Genomic DNA, 16,501 nt, shown 5'->3' with positions numbered 1-16,501 from the left:
TTTGTCTGTTGTGTTTGGCTTGGCCATATTTGCCATATCCGGCGTGACGGTTATCGTCACGTGTCGTGGGGCGCCCACATGATCCGTAGATCGATCTTGTTTGCCTTGCCTTGTCCTCCAATATGTCTCGCAGGTCTGGCACGTTTCCCCGTGCCTTGGTACTTTTTGAGTGGCGTCGGGGTGCGGCTTGAGTCGATGGCCGAAAGGCGTCTTTGTCGCGGCCACATGGTGGCCGGTCGGCCGCATCATACGCTGGTGATGTAGGTTTAGTTGCTTCCTCCTCTAATTGGGGTAGCAGCCTGCGCTTTGTGTAGCTCTTGGAGGGGCGTTCGAGTTTGTACTCTTCGGCAGCGAGGACTTCAGTCCATCTGTCGGCTAGCAAGTCTTGGTCAGCTCTAAGTTGCTGCTGTTTTTTCTTGAGGCTGCTTGCCGTGGCCATAAGCCTGCGTTTGAAACGCTCTTGTTCGACGGGGTCCTCAGGCACGACAAATTCGTCGTTGTCGAGGCTTGCTTCGTCTTCGGAGGGAGGCATGTAATTATCATCCTCGACCTCTCTGTCTGCCGCTCTCTCATGAGGGTTGGCTTCTCCATCCTCCTGCGCTGAATCCTGCTGGAGGGGGTTGTCTTTGGCACTGTCCGGGGTGTTATTGTCTCCGGTGCCGGAATCGCCGTTTTTGCTTTGGCGGGATTTAGAGCGGCGCCGCTGACGCCGGCGCTTAGGCTGTTTCTTGGAGGGGTCATCCTCCGTTGTTCCATCGCCATCCCCTTGTTTTGGGGTGTCCACCATGTATATGTCATATGACGAGGTGGCTTTCCAGTGCCCTATAGGCGCTGGTTCTTGGTCGTCTCCTTCATCGGCGTCCATACCGTCGATGTCTTCGAAGTCAAAGTCGAGCATGTCGGTTAAATCATCGACAGTGGCTACAAAGTGGGTGGTGGGTGGGCTTCGAATTTCTTCGTCGTCCGCATCCCAACCTTGCTGACCATAGTCCGTCCAGGGCTCTCCTGATAAAGAGAGAGACTTTAGTGAATTTAGGATGTCGCCAAAGGGCGAGTGCTGAAATATGTCCGCGGCGGTGAACTCCATGATCGGAGCCCAATTGGGTTCGATTGGAAGGGGTGTGGAAGATTCGGAGTCCGGAAAGGAGTCCGGCACCTTGGAGTCATGAGCTTCGTGAAGGACAAGATTGGTGTTCGGCTCAATCACCGTAGAGATTGCAGCCCCCGAGGCGGTGTCCAACCATCCGTCCTCGATTGGTGCAGTCAGCTCCGAGCTAAGGGTCAGAGCAGACACCTGAGCGGCCTTCTGGACACTGTCCGGCGGTAGAGCTAGATCATGCCCCTCATGATAGTGCGGCACGCTCAGTCGCGGCTCGAATCCGTCGAAGATCAAGTCTCCACGGATGTCAGTCGTGTAGTTCAAACTTCCAAATCTGACCTGATGGCCAGGGGCATAGCTTTCGATCTGCTCCAGATGGCCAAGTGAATTGGCCCGCAGTGCAAAGCCACCGAATACGAAGATCTGTCCGGGGAGAAAAGTCTCACCCTGGACCGTGCCGTTGTTGATGATCGAAGAAGCCATCGGGCCTAAAGGTGATGACACGGAGGAACTCTCAATGAAAGCACCAATGTCGGTGTCAAAACCGGCGGATCTCGGGTAGGTGGTCCCGAACTGCGCGTCTAGGTGGATGGTAACAGGAGACAAGGGACACGATGTTTTTACTTAGGTTCGGGCCCTCCCGATGGAGGTAAAACCCTACTCCTGCTTGATTAATATTGATGATATGGGTAGTACAAGAGTAGATCTACCACGAGATTAGAGAGGCTAAACCCTAGAAGCTAGCCTATGGTATGATTGTTGTTCGTCCGACGGACTAAAACCCTCCGGTTTATATAGACACCGGAGAGGGCTAGGGTTACACAGAGTCGGTTACAATGGGAGGAGATCTACATATCCGTATCGCCAAGCTTGCCTTCCACGCCAAGGAAAGTCCCATCCGGACACGGGACGAAGTCTTCAATCTTGTATCTTCATAGTCCGGGAGTCCGACCAAAGGTCATAGTCCGGCCATCCGGACACTCCCTAATCCAGGACTCCCTCACCCCCTAATCCTGGACTCCCTCAGTAGCCCCTGAACCAGGCTTCAATGACGACGAGTCCGGCGCGCAGATTGTCTTCGGCATTGCAAGGCAGGTTCCTCCTCCGAATACTTCATAGAAGATTTTGAACACAAGGATAGTGTTCGGCTCTGCAAAACAAGTTCCACATACCACCGTAGAGAGAATAATATTTGCACAAATCTAATCTGCTGACGTATTCCGCAGCGTGACATCACGCCACGGCCAAGCCTTTATTCGTTTTACTGTCCCACCTCAGCGCGTTTAGCGAGGCGGTTTCCTTGGTACATCTTGTCAAAGCAGAGATCGTGTCCCCTTATTCCGGGATTCTCACCAATACGGGCGTGGGTAACCCAATCGTGCCTGTTGGTATGTCTCCTCAATCGAAGGCGAGTCCCAAACGGTCACGGGGAGGGCTCTTGGTATTCAACCTCTTTATAAAGAGACCAAGGCTCGACTCCTTTCTTTCAATCTCAATAAAATCCGCCTCTCACCTTGAGTTCCACCACCCAAAGCTCCAGATTCAGGCACTTCGGACCTCCAATGATGTCCGGCTCCGACCTTCAAGGCCGGTGGATGCCTTCCTCCGTTACGGAAGAAGACGTGCTAAAGCTAAGAGATGCCAGGTATCTAACCGGCGAAATCTCACATAGGCTGCCTGCTCAAGGGCAGATTATTCCCACTCCCAAGCCTAGTGAGAGCATGGTGTTCGCGTCTCACTTCCTTCGGGGGCTAGGCTTCCCGACGGACCCCTTCATGAGGGGGCTCATGTTTTATTACGGGCTGGAATTTCACGACTTAGCTCCGGAGTCCATCCTCCATATCTCATCATTCATTGTCGTGTTCGAGGCCTTCCTCCATATTACTCCTCACTTTGGATTGTGGCTTAAGACCTTCAAAGTAGAGTCGAAGATGGTCGAGGGGTAGCACGCAGAGTGCGGAGGCGCTGTTATAAGCAAGAATGCCGACGCTCCATGGCCCGAGGGCTCTTTTCAAGAGGAGTTCAGCTTATGGCAACGAGAGTGGTTTTATATCACAGCTCCCAGGGGCACCAAATGGGTGGCTCCACCTGCCTTTCGCTCGGGTCCCCCACCACAGCTAGCGTCATGGGTCAATAAAGGGCTTAACTGGGGGCCGTCCAAGAACGTGCCTTTGTTGCAGGGCCGCGTTCGAGATCTCCTAGAAAGAGATATCAGTCTGGCTGTAGTGATGCAGGTTATGTTGATTCACCGCATCCTGCCCTGCAAACGTCTCCCCCTCCGCCTGTGGGAGTTTAATCCGGAAGTACCACGAGCCCTCCAACATTTTGTGGGCGTGACGCCCATGGAGATGTACAAATTGTTCTTCGGATCACAAGCAATGTGTCCGGACTCGTACGAGGACGCAGGTCTGAGCTACAATCGCCTGGATACTCAAGTAAGTAGCCCCGTACCTGGACACGCTATCCCTATATTTATCATAAAATTGCCCTTAAAAGAGTTGTCCCTTAAACAGGAGTGGATAGCGAAAGCAAAGCTAATCAGGTGTCCGGCCCCCCTTCCTGAGACTACGCCGGATCCCGTGTTAACCAGGATGCTGGAGGTTGCGCCTTTGGAAGAAGGCGAAGAGGGGAACAAGGAAGCTACCGCCTCCCCGAAGGAGGCTGTCAGGAAAAGAGGAATCGAGAATTCCTCTAACCAGGGGAAGAAGAGGACCGCCTATGAAGACCCGGAGGCCATGGTCTCAAAGCGGGGGAAGAAATCTTTGTCAGAGGGTCCGGCACTGGGGGGTGCCTCGGTCGCATTGCGCCCCCAAGGGGAACAGCTCTCCACCGAGCCGTAAGTAAAGAGGGGGATTTTTAAATGAGAGACATCCATGTTCTATTTCTGAGGAAGATAACCGAAATTTTACCATGTAGTTCGGATCTCAGCCCTTCTCAGCAGAGCTCATCTTCAGGGGATCTTCGTCTGGAGATGATGGAGAGCGGAACGCCTCCCCCTGCCGTACGGCCTTGCGAGGCGGGCGACCCTGAAGTGTCGTCACGGAGGGTTTCTCCGAATTCGGCAGGGCCGGAAGGCAGTCGTATGGCCCCCCAAGGCCCTCCATGTCCGGCCTTCGAAAAAGGCCATTGGACGAGTCCAGCACCGTCCGGTGCACGGTCGGAGGAGCTGAAGGATCTGCTCGGGTGAGCGTCTATCTTAGAAGAACACCGTGTGTTGATGGATACGGTGATTGGAAGGATTTCATCCGTGGAGAGCGGGTTGTATGAGGCCGTCAGGAGTTTACTAACAGGTTTTGAGGTACGCAAAATGATGTACCTTGTGACAGATCCGCATATATAAGATGCGCCCTGTATAGATAGTAGCCCCTGAGACTCTGTACGTTGTCAAAAATGACGTTGCGCCGAGGATCATAATCCCAGGTATAATATGTCGCCTTTCCTATGTAGGTGGCGAAGTGTCCGGTGGCTAGCCGAACTGATGAATTTGCCGAGCTAAAGCGGCAACTTGACGTGGCAGATGCCGACATCGCGCTTGTCAACAAGCGGTTGGACGAGGCACAAGGTATGTAATTTCTCCGAAGACACCTGGTAAGAATAGCTTGATGCTCGTACCTTACAACATGTGTGCTTGATGCAGATGGTGCCGCTGCCATGGAGAACCTTCGGGCGGAACTTGCGCGAGCCAAGGAGCAGGCCAGGAAAAGCGATGCGGCTGCCTTAAAGGCGGCTGGAGAGCTGAAAGCCGAACAAGCTGCTCACTGCCAAAGCAAGAAGGAAATGGCCGAGATGGCTGTAAAGTTGAAGAATGCTGCCGACCGCTGCAAGCTTCTTGAAAAAGAAGATCGGGTGGCACAGAAGGACCTAGAGAAGATCACTACCGAGGCCAAGGATACTCGCTCTACGATGAGAGCTATGAAGGAGGAGCTACGTCAGGCCGGAGATATCACGGCTGGAAAGCCCTTTATGCTGCGGATGAAGTTCGGGGATCCTAAATATGCTCCATTGGACCGGCAGTGGAGTGCGGCGAACACTTATCTGGACTTGGCGGCGAGTGCCGCGGACGCGGCCGAACACTTCCGCGATCAAAAGGACCACAAAGTGGAAAAGCTTTTTTGGTCGCAGTTTCACAATCCAGAGCGCCCACTTCCATTAACCGATCGTTTGGCCGCATGGGCGGAGCTGAATAGGTTATGCGGACTCGCCATGAAGTATGTCGTGAGTCATCTGTGGCCGAAAAGGCCCGAGTCGAAGAGTTATTTTAGCTTGGTGCAGCAGTTCCTCCGTGCGGTGCCGCATATTAATGCAATGAAGAGGTCAGCGTGCATAGAGGGTGCAGATGGCTCTTGCCCGTGTCAAGACATACTGGGCGGAGATGAAGGCCATTGATGTTGCATCCCAAGATTCGGACGAGAGCCGAGTACCTGCCGAGCACTATTTTCAGGAAGTTCTGCATGGCGCTCGTTTAATAGAGACGCAGTGCCGAAGGATGTTATGTTCGAATAACATGTATTATTGTAAAACAATGTTTCGATGGAATATAAAAGCTTTTTATACTTGTGCCTTCAAGAATTAGAATACCTCATGTGCGGCCATTAATGTATATGTGTATATAACCTGAAAGATGGCAGTCTTCGGCTTCAGCCCCCACGCATATAATGTGGGGGTGTTCGCAAAAGGCGCATTTTCACACTTGATCCAACGTCTTGGTCCTATTAAGGAGGTGATAGCGCAGTGAACTAGGCAACCAGACCATAATGCTTTATCACTTTCACTTAGCCATAGGAGTTTGACAGTGGGGCTACTATATAGCCCCCTAGGGGCACTGCGCTCACCCGAATTCGGGGCGCGTGTGTGCCTGGCCGGGAAACGGCCCTTTGTTAATGCGGAGGAATCCTAAAGATTCCGACGGGTCATTGAGTGGTTGACCAGTCTCACGCTATATCATGACAGTCAGTTTTCGGCTTTCTCTACCGAGGTGCTCGCCTGGCCGAACCGGGGTGCAATCACAGTAGTTCTCCTGGTGCCGCCTTAGCCGATAGAGCGGAACGTAAGGCAGCAAAACACAGGAGCCGGGCAAACCCAACATTTGACCAAAGACATGATTCGGAGCTGATGCATATAAGGCCAAACTCGCGACGCCGAACACTCCCTAAGGTATTCGGTCTTTATGAAAACGGGCTGAACAACGCCCTTGGTAAGAAGCCCCTGGTGTCTAGGTACGTGCAAAATTCTGACGTGGCCACATGCCAAGACGCCAGCCTCCTCCTCGGTTATAACAAGAAACCGGGGGATGTGTATCAACAAGAGACAATGAAAAAGGTTTACGCAGGGTATTAATCTGAAAAGAATCCTTGGTACGGGTCCCTACTGCACGTCTGCGCCTGTGTCTCCGTTGTGCCGTATCCTGGACGGGTGTAGCACGGTGTTCATCTGTAAAAGAGAGGAACTTAGTTGAAAAAGATCGTGCGAAAATCTATGTTATATTAAGTAAACAAAGTATAATTCAAAAAATGGGTAGAATTGAGCTTTATTGTCTCTTGTTGTACACGCGCGAAGCCCCTTGTACGGGGGTATGCGGCTAGTAAGACCTTGTATGTTTACGCCGGACTCGTCTAGCCATGTCCGGGGTCTAAACGACCTGTTTAGGTGCTTTGATTAGTGAAGCCGGTTTAGTGTGTGGCTGTCAAGGCAGCCGCACAGTCTTCCGCGCTCGAGGAACACTCGATATTTCCCTTTAATGAGATGATGCCTCGCGGACTCGGCATTTTAAGTGTAAGGGATGCATAATGCGGTATTGCGTTAAAGCGGGCGAAAGCTTCGCGTCCCAGTAGTGCTTGATAGCTACTTGTAAATGGGGCGATGTGGAAGGTTAGCTTTTCGTGGCGGAAGTTGTCGGGGGAGCCAAACATAACTTCTAATAGGAGAGAACCCGTACAATGGGTATCTGGGCCTGGCGTTACCCCTTGAAAGGAAGTGTTGCCATGGAGAATTTTTGTTGAGTTTATCCCCATTTTGCGGATTGTGTCCTGATATAGCAGGTTTAGACCACTGCCGCCGTCCATTAGGACTTGTGTAAAGTGGAGTCCGTCAATTATCGGATCTAATATCAAGGCAGTCCAGCCTGCGTTCCGAATACTTCTAGAGTAATCCTGATGGTCGAAGGTGATTGGTTTTAACAACCAGTGGCGGGACTCCTCTGGGACAGGCCGTATGGCGCGTATCTCTATAGGCACCACTCTGTTTTTCCCATTTGTCACTGAAGTGAGTTTACTATTTTGACTTCTTGTGGGAACTTCTTTTGTTCTCCGGTGCTCTGCTTGTGGGGTTCGTCATCGTCCTCGCTTGGTATGTCGAGCCCCTTGTGTTCGGCGTTGAGTTTGCTGGATTGCTTGAAGACCCAACAATCTCTGTGAGTATGGTTTGCAGGCTTCCCGGGAGTACTATGGATTTGGCATATTTTGTCCAAGATTTTGTTTAGGTTAGATAGCTCGTCCCTGTTATCCTTGAGGGGCAGCTTTTTCGGATTCTGCTGAGAGCTTTTGAATCCGGCGTTGACTGCTATGCTCTTCGGGCTGTTTCCCTTGGTCCGGTGCCGGTCCTTGCTATGTCGTGGTTTCCCGTTTCCATCCCTAACTTCGGATGTACTTGGGTCGCTGGTACTGCTTCTTGCCAACAAGCTATCCTTTCCTGCGCAAAAGCAGGTCATGAGGCTTGTTAATGCGCCCATTGTTCTTGGCTTTTCTTGGCCGAGGTGTCTGGCGAGCCATTCGTCTCGAACGCTGTGTTTGAAAGCTGCTAAGGCTTCGGCGTCTGGACAGTCGACTATCTGGTTCTTTTTAGTAAGAAATCTGTTCCAGAGTTTCCGGGCTGACTCTATGGGTTGTTGAGTTATATGACTTAGATCGTCTGCATCCGGAGGTCGGACATAGGTCCCTTGAAAATTTGCCCGAAAAGCATCCTCGAGCTCTTCCCAACTTCCGATGGTGTTTTCGGGAAGGCTTTTAAGCCAATGCCGGGCTGGCCCTTTGAGCTTGAGGGGTAAGTATTTTATGGCGTGGAGGTCATCTCCTCTAGCCATGTGTATGTGGAGGATATAATCCTCAATCCAGACTCCAGGGTTTGTTGTTCCGTCGTATGCCTTTATGATTATGGGCTTGAATCCCGCTGGAAATTCATGGTCTAGCACCTCATCGGTGAAACATAGGGGGTGTGCGGCACCCCTATATTTGGGTGTGTCATGATGTTCGGATACTTGTTGTGTTGCATTGCTTACTAGAGCTTGCTTTCTTGGCCCGTAGATAGATCTGGCTGGGCCGTTTTTTTGATGCAAATCCTTGTGCGAATCGCGTGCCGGCTTGTGTGCGGCGCCATTTGCCGCTCTATGTTGGCCATGGGTTTGTTTATCCGACCGGGTGGCTTCCTTATTTTTTGATTGCGGGGGCTCTAAGGCCTCCTCATCAAATTCCAGCAGTAATTTTCGCTTCGGATAGCTCTTTGTGTGGCGACTGTCACCCTATTTGTCTGCGGTGTTGAGTACTTTTCCCCATCTAATTCTGAGTGCATCTTCCGCTGTTTTGAGCTTCCGCTTCTGCTTTTTCAGGCTACGCGCAGTGGCGATGAGCCTTTTGTGGAGGTTCTTCTGCTCCATCAACTTGTCCGGCGTGAGGTCGTCCGTACTATTATCTTCGTCTGGGACGGGTTGTTCGGTTTGTTTACCCAAGTTGCCCTGTTCGGACGGTTGCTCGATGGCATGTTCGTCGTCCGCCGGTTCGCCCTGCTCTGTGGCTGGGTCTGTATGGCTCTTGTCTCTGTCGAGGTGGGGTTTGGAGCGGCGCTTACGCCACTGCTTTGACTGCTTTTCGAGGGAACAATCCCTCATTGCGTCCCTTTGTTACTCGTCATCGTTTCTTTTAGGTGTGTCCACCATGTATACATCGTGAGATGAGGTGGTTGTCCAGTTCCCTATAGGTGCTGGTTCCTGTTCACCTCCTACATCGTCGTCCATACCGTCGATGTCTTCGGGGTCTAAGTCGAGCATGTCGGTTAAATCATCAACAGTGGCTACAAAGTGGGTGGTGGGTGGGCTTTGAATTTCTTCGTCATCCGCATCCCATCCTTGCTGACCATAGTCTGGCCAGGGCTCTCCTGATAAAGAGAGAGACTTTAGTGAATTCAGAATGTCGCCGAAGGGCGAGTGTTGAGAGATGTCCGCGGCGGCGAACTCCATGATCAGCGCCCAATCGGATTCGATCGGCAGGGGCGCAGAAGGTTCGGAGTCTGGGGAGGAGTCCGGCACCTTGGAGTCACGGGCTTCGCAGAGGACAAGGCTGGTGTTCAGCTCGATCGCCGTAGAGATCGCAGCCCCCGAGGCGGTGTCCAACCACCCATCCTCGATTGGCGCAGTCGGCTCTGAGCTAGGGGTCGGAGCGGACACTGGTGCGGCCTCCTGGGCACTGTTCGGCGGCAGTGCTAGATCATGCCCATCGTGACAATGCGGCACGCTCGGCTGTGGCTCGAACCCGTCGAAGATCAAGTCTCCGCGGACATCAGCCGTGTAGTTCAAACTTCCAAATCTGACCTAATGGCCAGGGGCGTAGCTTTTGATCTGCTCTAGATGGCCAAGCGAATTGGCCCGCAGTGCAAAGCCGCCGAATACGAAGATCTGTCCGGGGAGAAAAGTCTCACCCTAGACCGCATTGTTGTTGATGATCGGAGGAGCCATCGGGCCTAAAGATGACGACACAGAGGAACTCTCAATGAAAGCACCAATGTCGGTGTCAAAACCGGCGGATCTCGGGTAGGGGGTCCCGAACTGTGTGTCTAGGCGGATGGTAACAGGAGACAAGGGACACGATGTTTTTACCCAGGTTCGGGCCCTCTCGATGGAGGTAAAACCCTACTCCTGCTTGATTAATATTGATGATATGGGTGGTACAAGAGTAGATCTACCACGAGATCAGAGAGGCTAAACCCTAGAAGCTAGCCTATGGTATGATTGTTGTTCGTCCTACGGACTAAAACCCTCCGGTTTATATAGACACCGGAGAGGGCTAGGGTTACACAGAGTCGGTTACAATGGGAGGAGATCTACATATCCGTATTGCCAAGCTTGCCTTCCACGCCAAGGAAAGTCCCATCCGGACACGGGACGAAGTCTTCAATCTTGTATCTACATAGTCCAGGAGTCCGGCCAAAGGTTATAGTCCGGTCATCCGGACACCCCCTAATCCAGGACTCCCTCAATGGGCATCCCCAAGCTTAGGCTCTTGCCACTCTTTATTCCATAGTCCATCAAAGCTTTACCCAAAACTTGAAAACTTCAGAACACAAAACTCAACAGGAAATCTTACAAGCTCTGTTAGTGAAAGAAAACAAAACCACCACATAAGGTATTGTAATGAACTCATTCTTTATTTATTTTGGTGTTAAACCTACTGTATTCCAAGTTCTCTATGGTTCATACCCTTACGTACTAGCCATAGATGCATCAAAATAAGCAAACAACACACGAAAAACAGAATCTGTCAAAAACAGAACAGTCTGTAGTAATCTGTAACTAACGCAAACTTCTGGAACTCTAAAACTCCCACCAAAATAAGACGTACTGGAAAATTTGTATATTGATCAGCACAAAAAAGAATCAATGCAAAATCACGTTTCTGTGATTTATTGAATTTTTTCTAATGAGCGCAAAGTTTCTGTTTTTCAGCAGAATCAAATCAACTATCATCATAGGTTATCCTATAGGTTCTACTTGGCACAAACACTAAATAAAAGATAAAAACACATCTAAACAGAAAGTAGATGCAAAAATTATTACTAAACAGGAACAAAAACAAAAAAACACAAAGAAAATTGGGTTGCCTCCCAACTAGCGCTATCGTTTAACGCCCCTAGCTAGGCATAAAAGCGAAGATAGATCTAACTAGTGCCATCTTTGGCACTTAATTCATATGTAGCTCGCATGATAGATTCATAAGATAGTTTGACTTTCTTTCTTGGAAAGTGCTCCTTGCCTTTATTTAATGGAAACTGGAATCTAATATTCCCTTCCTTCATATCAATAATCGCATCAATCGTTCTAAGGAAAGGTCTACCAAGAATAATAGGGCAAGAAAGATTGCAATCTATATCAAGAACGATAAAATCTACGGGCACCAGATTTCTATTTGCAACAATGAGAACATCATTGATCCTTCCCATTGGCTTTTTAATGGTGGAATCCGCAAGGTGCAAATTTAAAGAGCAATCATCAAGATCTTGGAAAAACTAGAATATCACATAAAGTTTTCGGAATCGTGGAAACACTAGCACCCAAATCACACAAAGCAAAACACTCATGATCTTTAATTCTAATCTTTATATTAGGTTCCCACTCATGATCTTTAATTCTAATCTTTATAGTAGGTTCCCACTCATCATTAAGTTTTCTAGGTATAGAAACTTCCAAATTAAGTTTTTTATCATAAGATTGCATCAAGGCATCAACGATATGTTTGGTAAAAGTTTTATTTTGACTATAAGCATGTGGAGAATTAACAATGGATTGCAACAAGGAAATACAACCTTCTATAGAACAATTATCATAATCAAATTCCTTGAAATCCGAAATAGTGAGTTCAATGCTATTTAAAGTCATGACCTCTCCAATCCCACTTTTACCAATTTTAGCATCAAGATCTAAAAACTCTGAATTATTGTGATGCCTTCTAACTAAAGTTGACTCAGATCCAGTCCCATTATTATCAAGATTCATATTGCAACACAAAGATCTAATAGGAGACACTTCAATAACTTTAAGATCTTCATCATTATTTTCATGGAAACTAGAAGAACACGCCTTTACAAAGCAATCTTTCTTAGCACGCAATCTAGCGGTTTTTTCCTTGCACTCATCAATGTAAATTCTCATTGCTTTGAGAGACTCATTGATATCATGCTTAGGAGGAGAAGATCTAAGTTTAAGAGAATCAACATCAAGTGAAAGTTTATCAACGTTCCTAGCCAAATCATCAACTTTAGCAATTTTTCTTCAAGCAAGGCATTAAAAATCTTTTGAGAAATCATAAATTCTTTCACACTATTCTCAAAATCAGGGGGCATATTATTAAAATTACCATAAGAACTATTGTAGGAATTTCCATAATTATTAGACGAATTACTAGGGAACGGTCTAGAATTAAAGTTTCCTCAATAAGCATTGTTACCGAAAATATTCCTACCAACAAAATTCACATCCATAGATTCATTATTATTCTCAATCAAAGTATACAAAGGCATATCATTGGGATCAAGAGGAGTATTTCTAGTAGCAAACAAATTCATAAGTTCATCCATCTTTCCACTCAAAACATTGATTTCTTCTATAGCATGCACTTTTTTACTAGAAGATCTTTCGGTGTGCCATTGAGAATAATTAGCCATAATATTATCAAGAAGTTTTGTAGCATCTCCTAACGTGATTTCCATAAACGTGCCTCCCTTGGCCGAATCTAAAAGATTTCTAGAAGCAAAATTCAAACCGGCATAAAAAATTTGTATGATCATCCATAAATTCAAACCATGAGTAGGGAAATTGCGAATCATCAATTTCATTCTTTCCCAAGATTGGGCAACATGCTCATGATCAAGTTGTTTAAAATTCATAATATCGTTCCTACGACTGATGATCTTAGCAGGAGGAAAATACTTAGAGATAAAAGCATCTTTGCACTTGTTCCAAGAATCAATACTATTTTTAGGCAAAGACGAGAACCAAACTTTAGCACGATCTCTAAGTGAAAACAGAAATAACTTCAATTTAACAATATGATTATCCATAGATTTCTTCTTTTGCATATCACACAAATCAACAAAGTTGTTTAGATGAGTAGCGGCATCTTCACTAGGAAGGCCGGCGAATTGATCTTTCATAACAAGATTCAGCAAAGCAGTATTGATTTCACAAGACTCAACATCATTAAGAGGAGCAATTGGAGTACTAAGGAAATCATTATTATTGGTATTGGAGAAATCACACAATTTGGTATTATCTTGTGCCATGGCAACAAGTAATCTAACACACAAGCAAACAGAAAAAGGCAAGCGAAAAGAGAGAGAGAGAGAGAGAGGTTGGGAAAGAGAGGGCAAATAAAACGGCAAGGGTGAAGTGGGGGAGAGGAAAACGAGAGGCAAATGGCAAATAATGTAAATGCAAGGGAGATGGGTTTGTGATGGGTACTTGGTATGTCTTGACTTGAGCGAAGACCTCCCCGGCAACGGCGCCAGAAATCCTTTTTGCTTCGTCTTGAGGTTGCGTTGGTTTTCCATGAAGAGGAAAGGGTGATGCAGCAATAGTAGCGTAAGTATTTCCCTCAGTTTTTGAGAACCAAGGTATCAATCCAGTAGGAGGCTCCTCAAAAGTCCCATGCACCTACACAAACAAACAAAGAACTCGCAACCAACGCAATAAAGGGGTTGTCAATCCCTTCACGGCCACTTGCGAAAGTGAGATCTCATAGAGATAGTATGAGAAGATAAATATATTTTTGGTATTTTATATTATAGATGCAAAAAGTAAAGATGCAAATAAAAGAAGATTGAAAGCAAATATGATAAAAGATAGACCCGGGGGCCATAGGTTTCACTAGAGGCTTCTCTCAATATAGCATAAGTATTACGGTGGGTGAACAAATTACTGTCGAGAAATTGATAGAAAAGCAAATAGTTATGAGATTATCTTGGCATGATCATGTATATAGGCATCACGTCCAACAAGTAGACCGACTCCTGCCTGCATCTACTACTATTACTCCACACATCGACCGACTCCTGCCTGCATCTAGAGTATTAAGTTCATAAAGAACAGAGTGACGCATTAAGAAAGATGACATGATGTAGAGGGATAAACTCATGCAATATGATATAAACCCCATCTTTTTATCCTCGATGGCAACAATACAATACATGCCTTGCAACCCTTTCTGTCACTGGGTAAGGACACCGCAAGATTGAACCCAAAGCTAAGCACTTCTCCCATGGCAAGAAAGATCAATCTAGTAGGCCAAAGCAAACTGATAATTCGAAGAGACTTGCAAAGATAACTAAAATCATACATAAAAGAATTCAGAGGAGATTCAAATATTTCTCATAGATAAACTTGATCTTAAACCCACAATTCATCGGATCTCGACAAACACACCGCAAAAAGAGTTTACATCGAATAGATCTCCACAAGAGAGGGGGAGAACATTGTATTGAGATCCAAAAAGAGAGAAGAAGCCATCTAGCTAATAACTATGGACCCGAAGGTCTGTGGTAAACTACTCACAACCCATCGGAAGGGCTATGGTGTTGATGTAGAAGCCCTCCGTGGTCGATTCCCCCTCCGACGGAGCGCCGACGAAGGCTCCAAGATGGGATCTCGTGGATACATAAGGTTACGGTGGTGGAAATTGTGTTTCGTTGGCTCCCTGGATGTTTTCGGGGTACATAGGCTTATATAGGAGGAAGAAGTACGTCGATGGCCGCCCGAGGGGCCCACAAGACAGGGGGCGCGCCTAGAGGGGGTGGGCGCGCCCTCCTATATCGTGGCCACCTCGGCTGCTTCTTGGCTTACACTCCAAGTCCTCTGGATCACGTTCGTTCCAAAAATCACGCTCCCGAAGGTTTCATTCCGTTTGGACTCCATTTGATATTCCTTTTCTTCGAAATACTGAAATAGGCAAAAAAACAGCAATACGGGCTGGGCCTCCGGCTAGTAGGTTAGTCCCAGAAAAGATATAAATGTGTAAAATAAACCCCATAAACATCTAAAAGGGGTAATATAATAGCATGGAACAATCAAAAATTATAGATACGTTGGAGACGTATCAGTAACCAACATTCATTAGGTCTTCAGGGTTAAAGCAGAGAAACAGAGGGACCAAGCAGTGCAGGAGAGGGGCCAAGTGATTCAAGAGAGGGATGATTTGAAGCATGAGAAAAGGAAGCTTGAGTACATGACTGGTGACCTATTCAAACACAAAGAGGCCACTAAGGAGAAGATAAGGAAGTTGAAGGGCATGCTGAATGAATTTGATTGAATTTGTGTCATGTAAAAAATGACTTTGTATCTTTCCTAGAATGTGTATTGTCTGTCAAATGAACATGAACCTCCTCCTAGATTTGTATCTCTTTTCCTCTTATTTTTAACTTAATTTGATTGAATTTGTGTCAGTGTAGTTAACCAAAGGAATTTTTGTTATCAAGCCATTTTTGTTAACTCAATTTCTATCTTTCGTGACATGTGTAGTTAACCTAGGGCATTTTTGCTATCAGGACATTTTTGTTGTTAAGAAGGGCTAGTTACCAAATTTAGTTAAGTAAATATATCTAATAAAATTAGATAAATGTAGTTGCTGCAGTTGTTGCCATTTTTGTTAACTCAAATTGAAGTTATTTGTCAATTAACTAAATTGTATTGCTGAATTTGCTGCAAACTGAACATATGTACCAAATTATGATTGAAGAAAAAAATTAACTGTAGTTATCTGACAAAGTTAAGTTAAGACAAAGTTCAGTTAGGATAACTGAATTTTTACAGTTAACTGAATTTTAATAGTTGATTGAATTTAGTTATCTGAAAAAGTTCAGTTAAGACAAAGTTCAGTTAAGACAAAATTCAGTTAAGTCAAAGATTCTTCTTTTGGATTGTTGCCTTATATAGCAACAAGACACTTTTGGATTGTTGCCTTATATAGCAACAAGACAGCATCAACTAGATAGCAGCATCAACTAGACAAAGAGGACAAGACATCATTAACAGCAAAAACTACACTATTTTGTAGCACTTCATCAGCATCAACATCAACATCAAAAAGGGACAACCACTTACTTAGTTCAGCTTACTTAGTTCAGCAAGACAGCATCAACATTGCCAACACATAGTACTTCAACATTGCCAACAGAAATTACAAATAACTTATGTGCTTAATATACAAGCACACCTAACAAACTACACTCTTTTATAACTTATATGCTGAAAATTTGTGTATTTTAGCATACCTAACTAACTGCATCTTCTTCATGTTGGCTACTGCATCTTCAGTTCTTCATCTTCTAGAGGCGCTCCGAGCAGCGAACCTCCATGGCAACTGTCACCTTCCTCTTCTTCTTCCTCTCTGGCTGTACTGTGACGTCAACTTGTGCTTCCAGGCCCAAGACCACCTCCACCTCCTGCTTGACGATGTCAGGAACATAAGGAAGCAGCCCGACGTCAATGGAGCGGTGCTTATCACCCTCCCTGGTGAGGCACGCCACCATCTAGACCTCCGGCTCGTGGACGACAGGCACCGCCACCTTGACCTCCGGCTCATTGTCAGAGAGGACAATCACCTCCGGCTCCTCCCAGCCAGTCGAACAGGACGAGTCGACATCGTAGCC

At 46.8% G+C, this 16,501-nt stretch overlaps 1 protein-coding gene across 1 annotated transcript in view; it reads left to right on the top strand.

The window, feature by feature from the left end:
* LOC119292848 overlaps positions 1-15,162 on the top strand; it is a 28,538-nt gene extending 13,376 nt beyond the window's left edge. The window contains exon 7 of the mRNA XM_037571537.1: positions 14,979-15,162. Within this exon, the coding sequence (XP_037427434.1) occupies positions 14,979-15,162 (184 nt within the window). The remainder of the gene's footprint in view (positions 1-14,978) is intronic.
* The last annotated feature ends 1,339 nt before the right edge of the window (positions 15,163-16,501 follow it).

The sequence above is a fragment of the Triticum dicoccoides genome, chromosome 4B, assembly GCF_002162155.2.
Source record: "Triticum dicoccoides isolate Atlit2015 ecotype Zavitan chromosome 4B, WEW_v2.0, whole genome shotgun sequence".
NCBI classification, from domain to species: Eukaryota; Viridiplantae; Streptophyta; class Magnoliopsida; order Poales; family Poaceae; genus Triticum; species Triticum dicoccoides.
The sequence above is the reverse complement of the archived record's forward strand: the minus strand, read 5'-3'. Positions and strand labels throughout refer to the sequence as shown.